At 44.7% G+C, this 18,032-nt stretch overlaps 1 protein-coding gene across 1 annotated transcript in view; it reads right to left on the bottom strand.

Moving 5' to 3' along the window:
• Positions 1-18,032, bottom strand: part of Cd38 (CD38 molecule) — a 44,791-nt gene that overhangs the window by 5,735 nt on the left and 21,024 nt on the right. Inside the window, exons 2-7 of the mRNA XM_010641869.3 lie at positions 16,318-16,447; positions 14,639-14,774; positions 8,163-8,245; positions 3,778-3,851; positions 1,228-1,320; positions 792-878 (exon numbers count right to left, since the gene is read on the bottom strand). Coding sequence (XP_010640171.1) covers positions 792-878; positions 1,228-1,320; positions 3,778-3,851; positions 8,163-8,245; positions 14,639-14,774; positions 16,318-16,447 — 603 coding nt within the window. The remainder of the gene's footprint in view (positions 1-791; positions 879-1,227; positions 1,321-3,777; positions 3,852-8,162; positions 8,246-14,638; positions 14,775-16,317; positions 16,448-18,032) is intronic.

Below are 18,032 nucleotides of genomic sequence, written 5' to 3'. Positions count from 1 at the left end.
GTACCTCTCATTACATTTAAACATTTTCTTTAAGATTTTACTTTTTTTAATGAAAAAATGGAAACAAAGTCTTTGTAAATAGGGAAGGGTGAAGGGGGTGAAGGGACGGCAGGGGTATGGGAGAAAAATAAGAACCAAGACCTGTCATGTAAAGGTACAAGATTCCCATGATAAATGTAACTGTATTGTTTGCTTTAAATGTACCAATAAAGCTAATGGAAAAAAATATTTTACTTTTTTTTTAATTTTAAAAAGGTTATCCGGGATTTAGCTCAGTGGTTCCGCTGCCTGCTTTGTAAGTGTAAGGTCCCAAGTTCAATTCTAGGTACTAAAAAAAAAAAAAATTTGTAAAAGGTTAGTAGACTGTCATATAGCAACTTACCAAGTATTAGGCATCTACACTCAGATCTAGCTAAGGAGAGTTCACATGCAAATTTATGCCAAGTTTGAAGGATTTTACAAGTTTCACAAGGAGAAAGGTTTTGCCAAAACACGGCTACACCCCTCTGAAATACAGCAGGCGCATCATCCTGGGTACAGCTCCTTATTCTGGAAACCAGCAGCCAGGCCCATAAAGACAGCTCACTGCTTGGGTCCAGCAGTGAGAGAAGACAGTGACGGGAGACAGATGGGAGACAGGAGAAGGAGCCCAGCTAGGGAAAGCTGAGCCAGGCATGGTGGAGGGACAGGGATCACCATCAAGGCCCTGCCAGCTCAGGGAGACCAGGCAATGATGCACCATCCACAGAGGGAAGAGCTGACAGCTGTTTCTTCAAGAAGAAAGCAGTTACCTGTAGTTATTCTGGCAGGTAAATGTAATGTTCCTTTCGGTTACAATCGCCTCCAGTTCAGTGAGGGAAGGACTGGAGCATGAGTCACTGGAGAAGAAAGAAGAAATGTTAAAATAACAAGATGTCCCAAACATTTCCTGAGTCTGCTGAGATTCTTCATTAGACGAGGCCCCAGGGTAAGCCCCGATAAAAAGATGGCACAGAAGTCCACTTTTAAGAGCTGCCAGGTGAGCAGGGAGCTCAAGGTGTGGACCAGTCAGATGCCCTGTGGAGATAAACTCAGGAGGTCTCTGGGATGGGCTAAATGTAGAGTGCAGCGCCATCCGTCTCGTGAGCCGCAGTGTTTCTGAGTCTGTCCCACAGGCATTTGGCTGAGTGGGGACTCTCAAGGGCTGACTCCTAAAACAATTCCTGGGTCAGGAGGAGTAAGACTGACCTAGAATTTCCTCCGATGTCATGCATCACCCAGGCCTGGAACGTGTGAACCTTCCTTGGATCCAAATTGAAGAGTTCCATGTTTCCAAAAATGCTACAATAGAAGAGACAATGAGTATTGTCAACCCCAAACTTTAGTTCGGGGGCAACGGTGCCTCCTGTCAAAAGCCAGCGGGCTGGACACCATTGGTTAGAGCCACCCTTTGGAACTGACCGTCACCTTTTCCCTTTCAACGCAACCATGAATTAACAAAGATTTTCAAGATAAGAGTTCTAACCTGCACATTGCTATTGAGTTTTTAAAATACTTGCTATTTGTGGTGGTTAATCTTGATCTTCAACCTGACCTGCTGCAGAGATGCCTCTAAGATCAGCGAAGCACACTTCCGGGTGTATATGGGTGCACATGGGGACACAAGCTCGGGAATGTATCGGATTCTTCTTCTGCTTTCTCTCCCCCGCCCCCGACTGCCATGGGTTGAGCTGCTTTCCTGGGCCACATCCTCCCACCATGATTTCTCTGCCTTGTAGCCAGACCACCATATGGAAGGAAACCTTTGGAGTGACGAGCTAATCTAAACCTCTTTTTCCTTTGTTTTTCTCAGGTATTTGGTCACAGCAACGAAAAGCTGACTAATATACTCAGAGTGACTCGCAGACCAATATACGAAGATCACCAGCAAGGCAGTTAGAACCAGAAAGTCTAGCCCACCACCGCTTGCTGAACTAGTCTGTGCCTAAACTGCACCCCGGTGATTCCTGTGCTCAGCAAAGTCTGAGAAGCCCGGGTTCTGCCCTGACCTCATTTCTAAACTCTCCCCCTAGTCTCCCACAGCTGTCGCTCCTGTCACAAGTTCTTAGATCCCTAACATGAGATTATAAAATTCTAGAATGCTGACACTTTCACCCAAAAGCCCACAGAAGAATGTCAGAAGGAGGCCAAGGGCAAATGTTCCTTGTGAATTGAATATTAAAATCACAAAGGAGAGAGTGCCCAGGACAAATAAATATATGTTCCCATCTCTCAGCCAAAAAGCCCCATGAGGGGGAAAAAAAAAGAAGAAAAGGTAAATGGCATTCAATGTGATAAAAACTATAAATATAGGAGGTTGGAGGCAGAAGGCAAGAGTGGCTGGTTCCATGGCAAGGGAGGATTAAATGAGAGAACAATACTCATTGAGTTGTGTCCTTGTTAGGCAGAGCTTTGCACTTTTCATTAACTTTACCTCAGTGAATCTGTGTATCACCGTGTATCAGCCTCTTCAGGTTCATATAGTGGGATTCACAGAGGTTGGTGCCTGTCTAAGGCAGCACAAATTAAATATGGATGTCTGGAGTCCTCCTCTTTTTTCAGTGCTGAGGGTTGGACCTAGAGCCTTCACACTGAACTACATCCTCAGCCCTTTTCTTTTCTTTCTTTGTTTTGAGACAGGTTCTCACTCAGTCACTAAGTAGCCCAGGCTGGGCTCCAACTTACAATCCTCCTGCCTTAGCCTCCCAAGGAGCTAAGATTCCAGGCCTTGCTGACAATGCCTAAAAAGAGACGAGGAAGGTCAAGAGCTTCGCACAGTTTCTGATGTTCCCAATGGTACTTTCACTGCTGAGTTGGGTTACGGACTCTTCTTGGAGGATAGAAGAGCCAGGACAATCATTCATGGATGGTGAGGATTGGGGGCACCTTAGGAGAACAGTATGAACACAGGTGGAGAATGGAAATATTGTTGAAATGATAGAGAAAGATGAGAAAATTATACTAGATGTGAAGTCGTGATCGTTGACTGCAGTATGTCAACCTGACCTGAGCAGGAACCACCTAGCAGATCAGTAAAGCCTGAGGTGTGTCTGTGAGTGGCAGACAGCAGACCACAAACTGAGGAGGGGAGGCTCACCCAGATGAGGGCGGCACCAACCATAGGCTTATAGCCTGGATGGAACAAAAAAAGGTCGGGGGAGAAGAAGAAAGTCTCCCCTTTTTCTGCAGAGGAGCTCCAATATTTGCCATTGCCTCTGGACATTGTTTCCTTCAGGCTTTTAGCCCACTCTCTTCAGCCTTCCAACACAGACCTTTTGGCTTCCAACTCAGACTCGCACCAGGAGCGCTACAGTGAGCTTCCAGGCCTTCACTGGATCCTCTGGCTCTCAGCACACAGGCGGCCATTTTGGATTCTTCCGCCTCTGATTCCAGATGGCTGCTGGAACTCTTCACCTCCTGATCCTGCCAGCCTATCAGTAAGTCCTTGTCTAATTCGATGTGTGTTTTTATATTGACTGTGTTCCTCTATGAACCCTAATTAATTCAGAAGTCAACAGCAATGCCTTAAAACTGTCACAGCCATTAGGAAAATTACAGAATTTTAGATAAAGGAGCAAATAGATAAAAGCATTGACCCAGAATGGCAAATCTTTTCAGAGCATACAACATTTTTTGCCTTTATAGCCCATGTCTTTATTATTGATGAGAAATATGAAAAGTATATGTTCTCGCTAGGGATCAAATCTCCAACAGGAAACTATGATAGCCCTTGCAAATAGGATTCAAAGAAAGAAGTACCTGGATTTACGGAAGGGTTTACTGAGGGATCCGTTGAGCATCACCTGGACCACACCACAGGCAGACTCTGCAAACTTAAAAGAGAAAAAAGCTCACCATCCCCCTGTAAGCGATCTTGGTCACCATTCTCCCACAATTCCATCTCATGTGGCACTTAGTATCAGCTGGTCAAGGAGGAAAGGTGCCCCACGAAGTTAGTAAAGGAATGTCAGGTTTGTAGAGCTTTTGTTCGAAGCTTCCAGAGCAATTATGCTTCGAAAAATCAGAATCATAACTAAAGCAGTTGCTCCAGTCTGTGAGTGTTAGAGCAATGAAGTTCAGTGGCACTGTTCACAGGGTTGCTAAATTCAGTGAAGTCCAGAGGAGGAAGAGGAATCTCTCCAAAGGAAGAAAATGAAAGAGCTCTCCTAGCATCATGCACAGTGGACCCTGAATTTTATTCAGCAGACCCAAGATGGACAATTTAGGGTAAAGGAAAAGGGAACAGGATGGAAAAGGAAACTCGAGAGAGAGAGGTGGTGACCCTGAGGCCTGGAAAGGCACCAAGAGAAGAGGAGACTGAATGAGTAAATGAATGAATAAAATTGAGCAAGGAATTCTATTTCTTCATGCAACAAACAGCTGAAATCTTTGCTAAACACTGGAAGAAACAAAATGAACAAAGCAAAGCAATCTACAACTTCCTCCAAGAGATATACTGGCACTACTGGGCGACCCTAGGCTCCCTACTCTGAATGCTAACAACCCCCCACATCTCTTTCACACTAACTACATGGCACTGTAACGATGAGCTGACGCACTCTGGCCACCAGCAGCTTCATGAGAACCGAGAGCCTGGTTTTGCTGGTTACCTCCACGGCCCTGAGCGGCTGGTCCCTGGTGTATGGCACAGAGAGTGCCCAGGAAAAATCCAAGGAAGGAAAAGAGGGAGGGAAGAGAGTAGGGAAAGAGGAAGCAAGAAGTCAGATAATCTGTGGTAAAGAGCAGGAAAGAACAGGAAAATGTATTGGAAGGTACAAAAGCCACGTCCCAAAGGAAGAACACACTTTCACCAAGTGTAGGCAGCTGTGAATGCGGGCTAAGGAATGAAGAATGCCTCAGTGTCTGGGGGGACCCCCAGCGGATGCTAAGCTTGGGTAGAAAAGTTAGCTCATGGAGAGCCATGGATGCTTCGCCATGGCAAATGTACCTGGGCTTTATTTTGCTGGTGATATCGACGTTTCTGGTGGAATTCAAACCGACCTGTGAAACCCAGTGCTGCTGTACGTTGTCCCCAGGGGGAGGAGCAGAGACGGGGACAGAGGCCCATGGCTATCTAATCCCAGGTGCTGACCCAGGAGAAAGCTCAAAGGATGCCAAGCTTGGACCACACAGACAGGATTCCCAAGGTGTTACCCTCGAGTCCCCGGGACGTGAGTCTAGGTGAGCGGCCCTCAGGATCACACTACTCAGAGATAAGGGGAGGAGCTAGGGATGCCAGGGACAGAGCAGCAGCATCGCTCCGGTCAGAAGAAGAAAGGGGCCGGTCTGACAGAAGTCGGTCGATGCACAGCCTTGAACACCTGACAAAGGTAAAGACCGGAGCACCACGGCAACTGCCTCCATCCAGAAGCCCTGGTGCACATAAAATGCCACTCGGCTTTACAGATGTTTAGCAACAGCACTGCCCTAAAACATCACAGAATGATGACATAGAAATCGAAATTATTCTCAGAAGAAGCAACCACATTTAATCAATGCATTTCTCTAACTTTTCACAGCACTTAGTTGGTCCTCACCAAGTACTTGTGAAACAGATCAATTCTGAGTTACTTATCAGGAGAGTGGTCTGTTACTTCATGTCTTTTTCGAACTCCATTTGACAGCCGAGAAATGTGAAGGTTAAAAGGTTAAGAAATCCGGCCAATTTGAGGGAGACTTGGTTTTATTTGTCATACTGGGAATTAAAAATCAGGGACTTGCACTGACCTATATCCCCAGGCTTTAAAAAAATTATTTTTCTAGGCAGGCATGGTGGATCTACAAGAGTTGCATCAAGAAGTCATGGGCAATGTGGGCATGGTGGCACATGCCTGTAATCCCAGCACTCAGGAGGCTGAGGCAGGATTGCTGTGAGTTTGAGGCCAGCCTGGGCTACACCATCAGTTCCAGGTCTGTCTCAACTACATAATGAGACCCTGTCTCAAAAATAAAACAAAAAAACAAAACCAAAAATTTTCTAAAATAAATAAATCAACTTTTTCCTTCTTAGTTTTTTGTTGGTTTGTGTTTTGGTACCAGAGATTGAACTCAGACCCTTGCGCTTGTGAGGCGGGCAGTGGAACCACTGAGCCAAATCCCCAGCCCTTCTTAGCTTTAGAGAGGGACTTTTTAAGTCCCTCAGTTGCCCAGGCTGGCCTCACACTTGTAACCCTCCTGTCTCAGCCTCCCAGAGTGCTGGGATTGCAAGTTTATATACCATACTCATCTACATCTGCCCAGGTTTCAACTCCCAGCCTGTCTGATTTTCTCACCTTTTCCTAATCCCCTCAAGATAGTTTAGTTTGGTACCAAAAGGGAGTTAAAGAAAATCAAACCTGCCATTTAAAAGACAAAACCAGTCAGTAGATTCAAAAAACAAAATTGAAGAGCACAGCTTTGGAACCTGGCAGAAGGAGGTTTGGCTTTCAGCTCTGCTACTTATTAGTCATTAACTGTGGCTGAGTCATTTGACCTAAGGCTCTTAGTGCCTGCACCTTTAATACAGAGATCTGCTCCTTCTCATGCTGCCTCCCAGGAGGACCAAACTACTGTCAGACCAGAAGTACATCTATGGGCAGCTCATCCATCCGCCTTCCCAGCTGCCCCAGCTCCTAAGTTGGAAGCTAAGGCCCAACGTGGTAGGATTAGTAGGCGGGGTCATTAGGGGATGAACAGACCATCAAGGCTCTACCTGTATGAACAGGGCTGGTGCCCTCGTAAAAGGGCTGAAGGGAACTACCTGCCCAAGCCTTTTTGCCCTCCTGCCTTCCATCATGTGAGAACACAGCAGCAGGGCACCATCTTGGAACAAGAGCAGCCTTCACTCATCATCCAGTCTGCTGGCCCCTGGGCCCTGGGCTTCCCTACCTGCAGGCTGTGAGAACTCTGTGAACTGCCCACTCCCAGGTATTTTATTACAGCAGCACAAATGGACTAACTCATATTCACTTACACACATAATTGTCTACTTCTACCCTCCTCAGGTATCTAAATTTAATGTGAAGGCTTGCAATTAGTATTGTGGGGGCCCAGTCATGGCCCATGGAGTTTGACATTTGGAAAATAACTTCTTCCTGTATAATTAAGGCATCAACATTTGCTACTTTTCAAGGAAACTGTTTGTTGAGCTTGTTTTGATTCTTTGACCCTGACATAACAGGAAACTTGTTAGCCGAAGATCTGATGTTATCTGTAAGAGTCAGGAAATCCGGTCTTTACATAAAGATAAAAACAATTGCTTGGTGTTTTCTGTTGTTGTGTGCCCTTAAAAGCTTCCTGTTGATGTGAACCTATAAAAGGAGCTGTCTCTGTGAAATAAATCAGACTTCTCTTCGTCTCCACTCAGGCTTGAGTGTTCTTTCCTTGCTCAATTCTCACTCCCCGACTCAGGCATGTTCGTGTTGTGACGGCTGGACCACCACATAGTATATTTTTACTTCCACTCTCTTTTTCTATGTTTCTTGTCTTTCTTAATTTTTCTCATTCATTTTGCCTCTAATCCACTTGCAAAGAAGTGTTCCTTTGATCATTTTTAAAGAAGCAACTTACAAGAGAGATAAATATGTACAAGCAGCTTCAAGTGAAAACAGATAAAGGGTGAGGGGGTGGCATTTCTGCTCTGAAATTCTGGTTTTGGATTAGGTCAGCGGGATAAACTTCCAGATCTAGCTGCACACATTTAGCAGATTGCTTATTTCATAAGTGACAAAGCTGTACCTCTATTTTGCTGTCTGTGAAAGGCACAACACCCATGTAGTACTTACTTCATAGCATTCTTGTGGAGACAAAAGTTTCCAATGCACGTAAAGAGCAGAACACATAGTAAATAACCTATAAATGCAGATTAGTACTACTGTTCAGTGAATCCAGTAAATACCTGGATCAGAGGATTGAACTAGCCCTAACTTCCTGGTGGCCACAGCCGAAGTAATAGGTAAGAACCAGGATTCTTCAACTGGAGCCCAGAGCCCTCCCACAGCATTCTGAAACTGTGTGCAAAAAATCTGGCATGTGCTTCCAAACCTTCTTCTCAAGAAAGAATCCTACTGTCTCCTCGCTCCTGAGGTGATCTGTGACCCACTTACTGCATGCTGTCTTTATGTTCCAGGTCTCCAAATTCTAGAACTGTGCTGCTCATTCCTTACCTTCTTGGAAATCACTTTCCAGAACACGGAGCCGGTGTGATTGAGGCATTCATTCCAGTGTGGGCAAGACTGATAGTTCGGTTCTAAAAGACAATAGAAAATAATTAAAGCCCCAAAGAGCCATCAGGGGGCCCTGCTCCTCCCTGACTTTTCAATACAGTGGACTCATCTTCCAACAGCGTCACTGCCAAGACGGAGGCCAGGGAAGGGACACAACTCCGATTTAACTAATGTGCCCCAAACCCCTTCCAAGTCCTTACTCCCCCTCCACATCCCAGGCAGGAGCAAGTGACTGGTCTGGGTCAGCATTCTCAGAAAGAGCAGCAGCTGTTCGCCTGACAAAGACGAGCTCCCACCCTTAACCCTGAGCCCAGGGAGAATCAGGGGTAAAATTGGCAAAAAGTTTCTCTTCTTCTTGACAGCTCTCTCTTGTGCTCAGGGTTTCCTTCCTTGCATCCTTGGGCTCAGATGGCCTCAAGGGTTGTCTACATTCACTGCCACTGAGACAGGCTCCTCAAGGGAGGGGAACACAGTGCATCAAACAGTCCCTGTGCCACTTCTCCCAGGGACATTGTTAAGGCTTAGATCTAGATGTCCCTGCAAAGCCACATGTGCTCGTACGTAGGGCTTTGGGGAAGTGATTGGATCATGGGTGTGACACTGATCAGTGGATTAGTCAGTCCACTGATGAGTTTATAGCTAGATGTGATGTTTAGTCATAAAGGGAACCCTTGGGAGGAGTTGGGTCACTGGGGGCGTGGCCCAGAAGGGTCTACCTCCCTCCTTCCTCCCCTGGATCTGGATCCCTCCCCCATTTCCAGCCACTGTGCCAGAAGCAGTTCTCCTCCACCATGCTGCCTTGACTCAGGGCCAGCCAACTATGGAGGGGAGCCTCTACAGACTGAGCCGAAACAGCATGTCCTCCCTCAAGCACTGGGTGCTGGGCACTGTGTCCCAGCAACGAGGAAAGTGACTAAGGCAAACAGCTACTTCATTGCAAAGGCACTGAGTGACTCGTAATGGGAACAGAGACACGACTTAGCTGAGAGCTCTGCCTTCCAAGTGCACATGATGTAGTGAAATCAGAAAACAAAAGCAAGGGCCCGGGATGTAGCTCAGTGGCACAGCGCCTGCCTGGCAACCATGAGCTCTTGAGTTCTATCCCTAATACCAAAAAACAACAACAACAACAAGATCAGCATGACTTGGGAGTTGTACAGCACCACCATAGAAGGCTGGCGCTCTGCTTTGTTCTGAGGGAAGAACAGGAGTCAAAGCAGTGGCCAGGCCAGCCCAAGGAATGTAGACATTGGTCTACAGGCCAAGGAGAGCTTTGTAGGTTTCAGGAAGGAGGTGCTTACAATCTTCACTTTGGGAATAACACTGAGGTCCTCAGATGGAGGCTGAGCTAAAGGGGAAGGGCGAGCAGTAAGAACACTGAACAGTCCTTGCAAGAAAGCCGAGTGTAGGAGTGTGCTGGATCCAGGCAGCAAGAATGGGACAGAAAAGATAAGTGCCAGGCAAACAGATTAGGTTGGTGAGTGACTGGATAGAAAGGGATAAGAAAAAGGGAAAAACTTACCATAAAAATGGTGGCCACAAGAACAGATAACCATGGTATTAACTTAAGTGTAGTAAGCTATTCACTGAGTATGTGTCTGTGTGTGTGTGTGTGTGCGTGTGTGTATGTATCAATACATCACACAGGACAACTTAAATATTTTTGTTTTCAATTTGAGGCCAATTTTAAAAAGAAAAAAATGACCCAAAATTATGTCCAAGAATTATGTGACATAGAATGAAATAATAAATAAATGAAGGCCAAGGAAGCTGTTTCCTGGCGAAAGAAAGGAAAAGAAAGAGAGAGAGAGAGAGAGAGACAAAAAGGAAGGAACAAAGGAAGGGGAAGAGGGAGAAAGAGACTGAAGAGGGCAGAACCCGAGACCAGCTCACCTCGACTGAACCCTAGCAACTTAGCAAGCAGCACTCTGGGTCCGTTTCCCAGTGTGACTGTATCGAAGTGGAGAATACTTTAAGAAGCATCTGGAATCATGAAGGATCTTCCCTAGTGAATGGATTGGGTTTTGTGCTGTTTGGGTTTGTTCGTTTGTTTGAGATACCGGCTTAGTTCTCTCTAGACCGAATTAGGTCTCGTGGAACTGAACTGCTTCCCACAAGAGTGGGGTTGTTACGAAATGAAGTCGCTTCCTTCCTTCCTCTCTCACCGTGTGACCGAGCTCTTCTACCTGTGCTACTCTGCTACTGCTCTTGCACAAAGTCCCACTGTGACGTGACAGGAGGCCCCGACCAGACACAGTCACTCAATTCTACCTCCAGAACCTTGGCTGGGTACCCTGCGTTGGGTACTTTACAAAATGGACTAAGACAGTCAGTAGGACAGATGTACAGAGAGAAGCCCCTGAGCCCCGACTTGTTCGCCAGGAGTCAGACAGTGTTGCAGTTGCCTCTTTCCTCCCTGGGAATTTGTACAGCCGACCCTAGAGAAATACCACCATTCTCCTTCCCCCCAGGAGTTACATTACTTCTACTTTATGGGTTGAAAACGCCTCCCCACCAGAGGTGTTGAGTCCTAAACATGACACTTGTGAATATGACGTTATTTGGAAACAAAATCTCCATAAACATAACCAAGTTAAGACGAGGCCATGAGGGTTGGTGTCACTCACATCCTCAGAGGCAATGGAAATTCGGCACAGAGAGGGACATTCACAGAGCTTGGGAGCTGCACACGGGAGCATAGAGCCATGTGACGGCAGTGGCATGGGCTGGAGAAAGGCATCTATAAGCCAAGAAGTGCCAAGAGCTGGAGACCCTGTCTCCACAACAAACCAGCAAACAAACAAACACACACATGACTCAGGACCTAATGGCTCCACTGCTGTACTCTACCGTATCTGAAGAACTGAAACCACTCCTAACACTCTTCCAAACATGGAAGAGGAAGAGTATTTCCAAACTCTCTTGTCAAGACCAGCATCATCCTGACAGCACACCGGACAGGAATAAGACAAGAAAAGAAAGTAAAAGCCAATACCTACGATGAACAGAGATGCAGAAGTCCACAACAGTATGGCAGCAAACTGAATTCAGCAACATATTAAAATGATAACCTGTATGATCAAGTGGGACTTATCCCTGGGATGTAAGGCTGGCTCAACCTACAGAAATCGATAAATGTGGCACATCACCTTAACAATCATCTCACTGGATACAGAAAAAGCACTTAAAAAAAAAAGAAAAGAAAAAGCACTTGACACAATCCAACATCCTCTCATGATAAAAATCTCACCAAACTGGATACTGAAGGAATGTATTCAACACCATCAACTCCACAGAGAATCCCAAAGCTAATTCTATACTCGGTGGTGAAAAACCGACAAACCCTCTTCTAAGATCTGGAACAACAGAAGGAGGCCACATCTACTCCACATAGTACTGAAAGACCTAGCCAGAAAAATTAGGCAAAATAAACAAAAAAAGGCATTTAAGTTGGAGAGGAAAAAGTGAAATTGTCACCGACTGCTGACAACATAATTATATATACTGGAAATCCAAAAGATGCCACCAAAAACTATTAGAACTAATTAATAAAGCTAACAGCACACAAAATCAACACTCAAAAATTCGTAGCATTTCTATTCAGTAGAAACTATTTTAAAAAATCAAGAGAACAATTCCATTTAAAATGACTACAAAATAAAATACTTAGTGATGATTTCTTTTTTTTTTTTTGGTACCAGGGATCAAACTCAGGTCCTTGTGCTGAGCTAAATCCCCGGCCCCCTTAGGTGATTTCATGATCAAACTCAGGTCCTTGTGCTGAGCTAAATCCCCGGCTCTCTTAGTGATGATTTCAACCAAGCTAAAACTATATATAAGATATCGATGAAAAGAAAATGAAGACAGAAATAAGTGTAAAGATATCTTGTGCTAATGAATTAAAAGAACTAATGTTGTTAAACTGTACTTATGACCCAGAATGAACTATAAATTCAATGCAGTCCCTATTAAAATTCTAATATCATTTTTATGAAAACAGAATAAATAAATCTAAAGTTCATATGGAAACACAAATGACCCCACATAGCCAAGGAAATTGTGGACAAACAAATAAGCCTGAAGGCATAATACTGATTTCCAACTATACTACAAAGCTGTAGTAACTAAAACAGCTTAGTTTTGTGGAAAAATAGACATGTCAACCAAGAGCACAAAACAGAGAGCCCAGAAATGAACTCAGGCATGTAAAACCAATTGATTTCCAACAAGGGTGCCAAAAATACACAACAGAAAAAAGGCCCTTCAATAAATCCTGTTGGGAAAACTCAATTTCCATATGCAGAAGAATGAAATCAGATTACTTCTCTCTATATATAGATAGATATCTATACATATCTATCTATAGATATACAGATATCTATAGATATCTATCTATAGATATATAGATAATATATAGATATATAGATACAGCTTAAACATTAGATGTGAAATTGTAGAAAAAAAGCACAAGGGAAAAAAACTACAGAAAATTTGGGCAGTGATATTTTGAGTTTGACAAAAGTAGACCAGTTGGATTATATCAAGCTAAAAAGCTTCTGCATAGCAAAGAAACTAATTAACATGTAAAAGGACAATTTATAGATGGAAAGAAAATATTCAGAAACCATGTTTCATGAGGGGCTAATATTCAAAATATATAAAGAACTCAAACAAATTGAATAGCAAAAAACCAAAAACCCAATTAGAATGGGCAAGAGGCCTGAACAGATATTTCTCAAGTCATACAAATAGCCAAATAGATGGATGAAAAGCTGCTCAAATACAAATTAATCACATTGGGATGTTATCTCACATCTGTCCGAATGGCTATCATCAAGGAGATAAACTGCAGCAAAAGTTGGTGAAGATGTGGGGAAAAGGTAAGCCTTGCACACTGCTGGTGGTAATGTAAATTAACAGCCATTGTGGAAAACTAAAAGTTGAATTACCATATGACCCAGCAATCCCGCTTCTGGACATTTGCCCAACAGATCTGCAATCAGTCTGTGAAAGAGACCCCTCCATGCCCATGTTCTTTGTGGTACACTATACACAACAACCAAGACGAGGAATCAAACTCGGGGTCCAGTAAGGGATAAAGATGTAAAGAAGACATATACAAGTACAACAGATTCTATTCCACCTTTAAAAAAAATAAGAAAATTCTGTCATTTGCAACAAATGCGATGGAATTGGAAAGCATTAGGCTATGGGAAATAGGCCCAGTACAGAAGACAGAGTCCACCTATTTTCAATTAGATGTGGAATCTAAAACCACCAAGCTCACAGAAGCAGAGAGTAAAATGGTGGTTAGAGAGGCATGGAAGAGGGACAAAGTGCAGAGGAAGGGTCAAAGAGGAAGTCAGAGGGTGTAAAACCTCACGAGAAAGGAAGAATACAGTTTCTTTTTAAAGATTTATTGCACAGTGAGGTGAATATGTTTAATAGCATATTACATATTTCAAAACTGCTAGGAGCAAATTTAAAATGTTCTCACTACCAAAAAAAATATTTCAGGTGATGGCTATCCTAGCTGCATTAAATATTGTACACTATATTCATAAATCAACTGAGGGATGTGTTTAATTTTAGGAACTGAATAATAGCCAATAAAATAGGGCCAAAAAGGTGAAAATCTATAAAAATTAATGCCAAGGAAGAAAACAGTAGGCAAAATGAAACAACATATACAGGATTCAATATAAAGCAAAAACAAAAGCTCTAAGATGTAAACAAATTTAAAAATAAATTATATCATTTTCTCAGTCTCCGCCTCACTCCAAGAAAAACTATAGTGGTGAATTGAAAAATAAAGTCACAAGTTAATGGTAAACAAACTTAAAAGCTAAAAATATTAAATGAATGACCCACAAAAGTTAAATTGTTCAAAGGAAAAATTTTAAAAGGAAAACAAGAAGCCTGGCAAAAACAGTAAAACTTTATCGAGACAGATTTTGTTCACGTGGTAAGGGAATTAAGATGTGGAGGAAGGGGGAGGGAAAGGGATAGAAAAAATAGACATGTTAGGTGTTTTATTTCCCTTGCCTTAAGATGGCTGTTACATAAATAGCAGCCTCCTCCTTCCCATAATGCTCTGCATTTTGGGCTCTTTTTACCTAACATTATGCACATGCACCAACTCTCTGCGTTTAATGTGACCTGCCTGAGGCCCTCAGAGAAAGTAAAATGCCCAGAGTGTAGACACTCAGAAAAGAGCGAACCAGAGAGCAAGGGTGACCCCAGACTTTGCAGCAGATCAGGGCTCCATCTAAGGCGGCTCTTTCCATCGGCCCCGGTTATCCTTCCAACCACAAATGGAGCCATGGTGACGGCCTGTGGCCCCCCTCCACGCTGGCCCCTCAGGGCGCCTTGCAGAGCTTCTTGGCCCTGTCCCTACGGCGTGGTGGAGCCCTCACCAACAGAGCCGGGGTCTCCACACCACGTGAGGTCGTCAGCGAGGTAGCCCAGCAGCGTGTCCTCCAGCGTGAACATCTTCCCCTGCACCCGGGCATACTGGTGGGCCAGCTCCTTGGACTTGCTCCAGAAGAGACTCTAAGAAAGAACAGACGCATCCCACTGGTGAAGTCTACTCAGCGGGACAAATCAGTCCACATTTTGTAAATGAAGAAAAACAAAAGCTATCAGAGGAAATCGCATAGAAGAGTGAGGCTGCTCAGTATGAAACAGTGAGGAGCCTTGTGTGTGTGCGCACATGCGTGTGCTTGTGAGTGTGCATGTGCGCTGGTGGTCACAGGGTAAAGTGAATTTAGTATTCTGGGTTACAGTCAAGAAACCCTGGAGGCCACTGATCAAAATTTTATAATTAACATGGGATAAAATCACCACTGGCAGAGGCGTTAGGGAGCTAGAATATTCCTGAAGTTATCTGCATAAAGTTTTGCTTATGTGATGCTTCCCGGAAGAAATGCTCTTTGATTCTTTAAAAACTCCAAAATCTCGTCCACTTTCCCCAGATGGTCCCTAATGCCACCAAAAAACAAAACAAAACAAACAAACAAAAAAATACAGTGGGTTGTTTTTCAGGATCTCCCGGAAAGGTTCAGACTGCCCCATGTCAGGATAGCACTGTCTCCGGAATGTATCCACGCTTGGCCGGAAGCAGCCGAGGGCTGGGTCGCAGCACAGGCCGGAAGTCCTGCTCCTGCTCACCACTTAGCAGCTGTCTGACCCTGGGCAACCAGAGCGTCTCTAAGTGTCGCCCTCCCTGCTGTGAGTTGTAGGAAGCTCAACTGCAACAGACTCGGGGACTGTGGGGAGGTTAAATGAGGTCCTACAAATAAGTTGTTCAGCACGGTATCGCTGCGGTTACTATTCGCGCAGAACTTCGTCTGCGCAGGGCTTTGTGTTTGGAGCCCTGACAGCTCCAGCTACTAACGTGGGATTGGATGAGAGGCTGAGATTTGTGAATGGGTTTAAGGGCTTCACAAAAACAGTTCATGGATGCGTCACAACTTGGCCTGTTATAAACAGCAACATAAGAAAAACCGCTCTCCGTGATAGGCCTTTTCCCTTATAATCCGTGTGTTCCCGTGCCTCTCTGTCTCCAAGTCCTGTTTGTTCTCTTTACGCTTCAAACCTGCCTCACGTGGGTGATCACTGCTCTGCTAAATTCAACTCACACTTGTGAGTCTGGAATTGTCCACAAGTGGCTCCCTAGAACATAACCAGAAGTGCTCTGTGTGTGTTTGTGTGGTCTTTGCAAATGCAAATTGACGTTGTTGCTATTTATTTCTTTCTTTGTCGGGGCCAGGGGAAAGTTTTATAGTTACACAAAGGGAAGTTACGTTTGTTTCTCCATGTGGGAGGTGGGGTTTGTGTTAGGTTTGTGTTGCCCGTTTTTGGCCAATTCTTCCTTCTTCCCCCGTCTCCCCTTCCCTCCCATCCCCACACACCCTAAACCCCGATGACATCCTCGCTCCTCAGGGGCCCCGACAGCTCTATCCCTCACCACCCACACGCATACTGCAATACCTGTGTTTTTCCTCTTCTCTCACCCTAATTGAAATTTGTTCCCGTGTCCTCTTCCCATTGGCTTTTAGGCCCAATTTCAGGATCGATAACTTGACCCAGTTACCTTGTTGCAGGGTACTGTCTGATTGACCAAGTCAACTAAGGGTCGGTAGTCTTGTTGCGTAATATTGCAAGGGTTCTTTGAAATAAATGCACTTTTGAACGCATCCAGTATCTTTGGGCAGTCTTCGCTTCTGTGAGATAAAACATAGAAAATAAAATTAAATAGAGATAGATTTTTAAAATAGTAAGCTGGGCATGGTGGTGCATGCCTGTAATCCCAGCACTCAGGAGGCTGAGGTAGGAGGATCACCTTGAACCTGGAGTTGAAAGTAATAAAATTTCACTTGCCAGGTGTGGTGGTGTATGGAGAGCACTGTAAAGGAACACGACATGAGGCAGCCATATTGACCTGTGATTCACCCGAGCAGTGTGGACCTGCCGTCGCTATAGCAATGGGCTAGTTCAGCTGGTGGTCTGATCTATTGCCTAGCAGATGTAACCCATAATGGTTGTTATTGTTTCCCTCTGGAATGTGTGGGCGGTACTCTCGCTCCCTGCAGCCCTCGCTCCCATGCAGCTGGAGAGTATAAAAGGAAGAGGTTCTGTAATAAAGCAAGCAAGGAACATGAGAAGAAAGGTGCCTCCCGTCTCTCTGTCCTCGTCCTTTCAGGTTTAGGATCTGCTGGCAGGATCCTGACGTCGCGGCCCGCGACAAGTGGCACCCGAACAGGGACCTGAAAGTAGATGAGGATACGTAATCCCGGGCCCAGGTCGAAGGCAGCGACGGTGCTCTGGAGGACTGACCGCTGCGCCTGATCCTCGCAGTAAGTCTACTGTTCACTTCATGAATCCCGGACCCAGGTCGAAGGCAGCGACAGTGCTCCGGAGGAAGGGAAAAGAAAAAAGGGAAAGAAGGGAAAAAGAAAAAAGTGATAGAAGGTAGAGAGTGTCAAGTCCATTTGGGAAGGAAGGAAAAAAAAAAGAAAAAAAGAAAAAATGGGACAATCAGAATCCAGAAATTATCTAGCAAATTCAATTCAGAGCCTATTGAAGGCACAAGGAGTAACAGTTGAGAGGGCACAATTAGAGGCCTTTAAGATTCTGGACACAATTTGTCCATGGCTATGTGATAAGGCAGAAATAAACGCTGAAGTATGGGAGACAGTCGGAAACCAGTTGAATGAAGCCCTTCTGGCCGAGCCCAATCATTTTCCAGAAGGTGCTCCTTTTTATTGGGCTTTGTTAAACGCAGCTCTCAGGACGCCAACCAAAAAGGAAATCTTGGAAGCCTTAGACGAGGTGCATGAAGGGTCTGTGAAAAGGACCAAAGACAATCCTCCAGTGTTACTTCGAGGGACATCATTACAGACTCTGTTAATCACTTAAAGATAGACTGTGAAGGCTCCTCCTAAGAGCTAATTCTTCCTGCTTTTCCATCTTATGTGCTTTTTCATACTTTGCCTGTCATAGTAAATGATTACTTTTTACATCCACAAATAGAAGGTGTCGCGAGCCGCGACGTCAGGATCCTGCCAGCAGGTCCTAAACCTGAAAGGACGAGGACAGGGAGACGGGAGGCACCTTTCTTCTCATGTTCCTTGCTTGCTTTATTACAGAACCTCTTCCTTTTATACTCTCCAGCTGCATGGGAGCGAGGGCTGCACGGGAGCGAGAGTACCGCCCACACATTCCAGAGGGAAACAATAACAACCATTATGGGTTACATCTGCTAGGCAATAGATCAGACCACCCGCTGAACTAGCCCATTGCTATAGC

This window comes from Fukomys damarensis, unplaced genomic scaffold (assembly GCF_012274545.1).
Source record: "Fukomys damarensis isolate Sample0158 unplaced genomic scaffold, DMR_v1.0_HiC HiC_scaffold_35, whole genome shotgun sequence".
In the NCBI taxonomy this organism is placed as follows: domain Eukaryota; kingdom Metazoa; phylum Chordata; class Mammalia; order Rodentia; family Bathyergidae; genus Fukomys; species Fukomys damarensis.
This window is presented reverse-complemented; position numbering and strand designations above follow the sequence as displayed.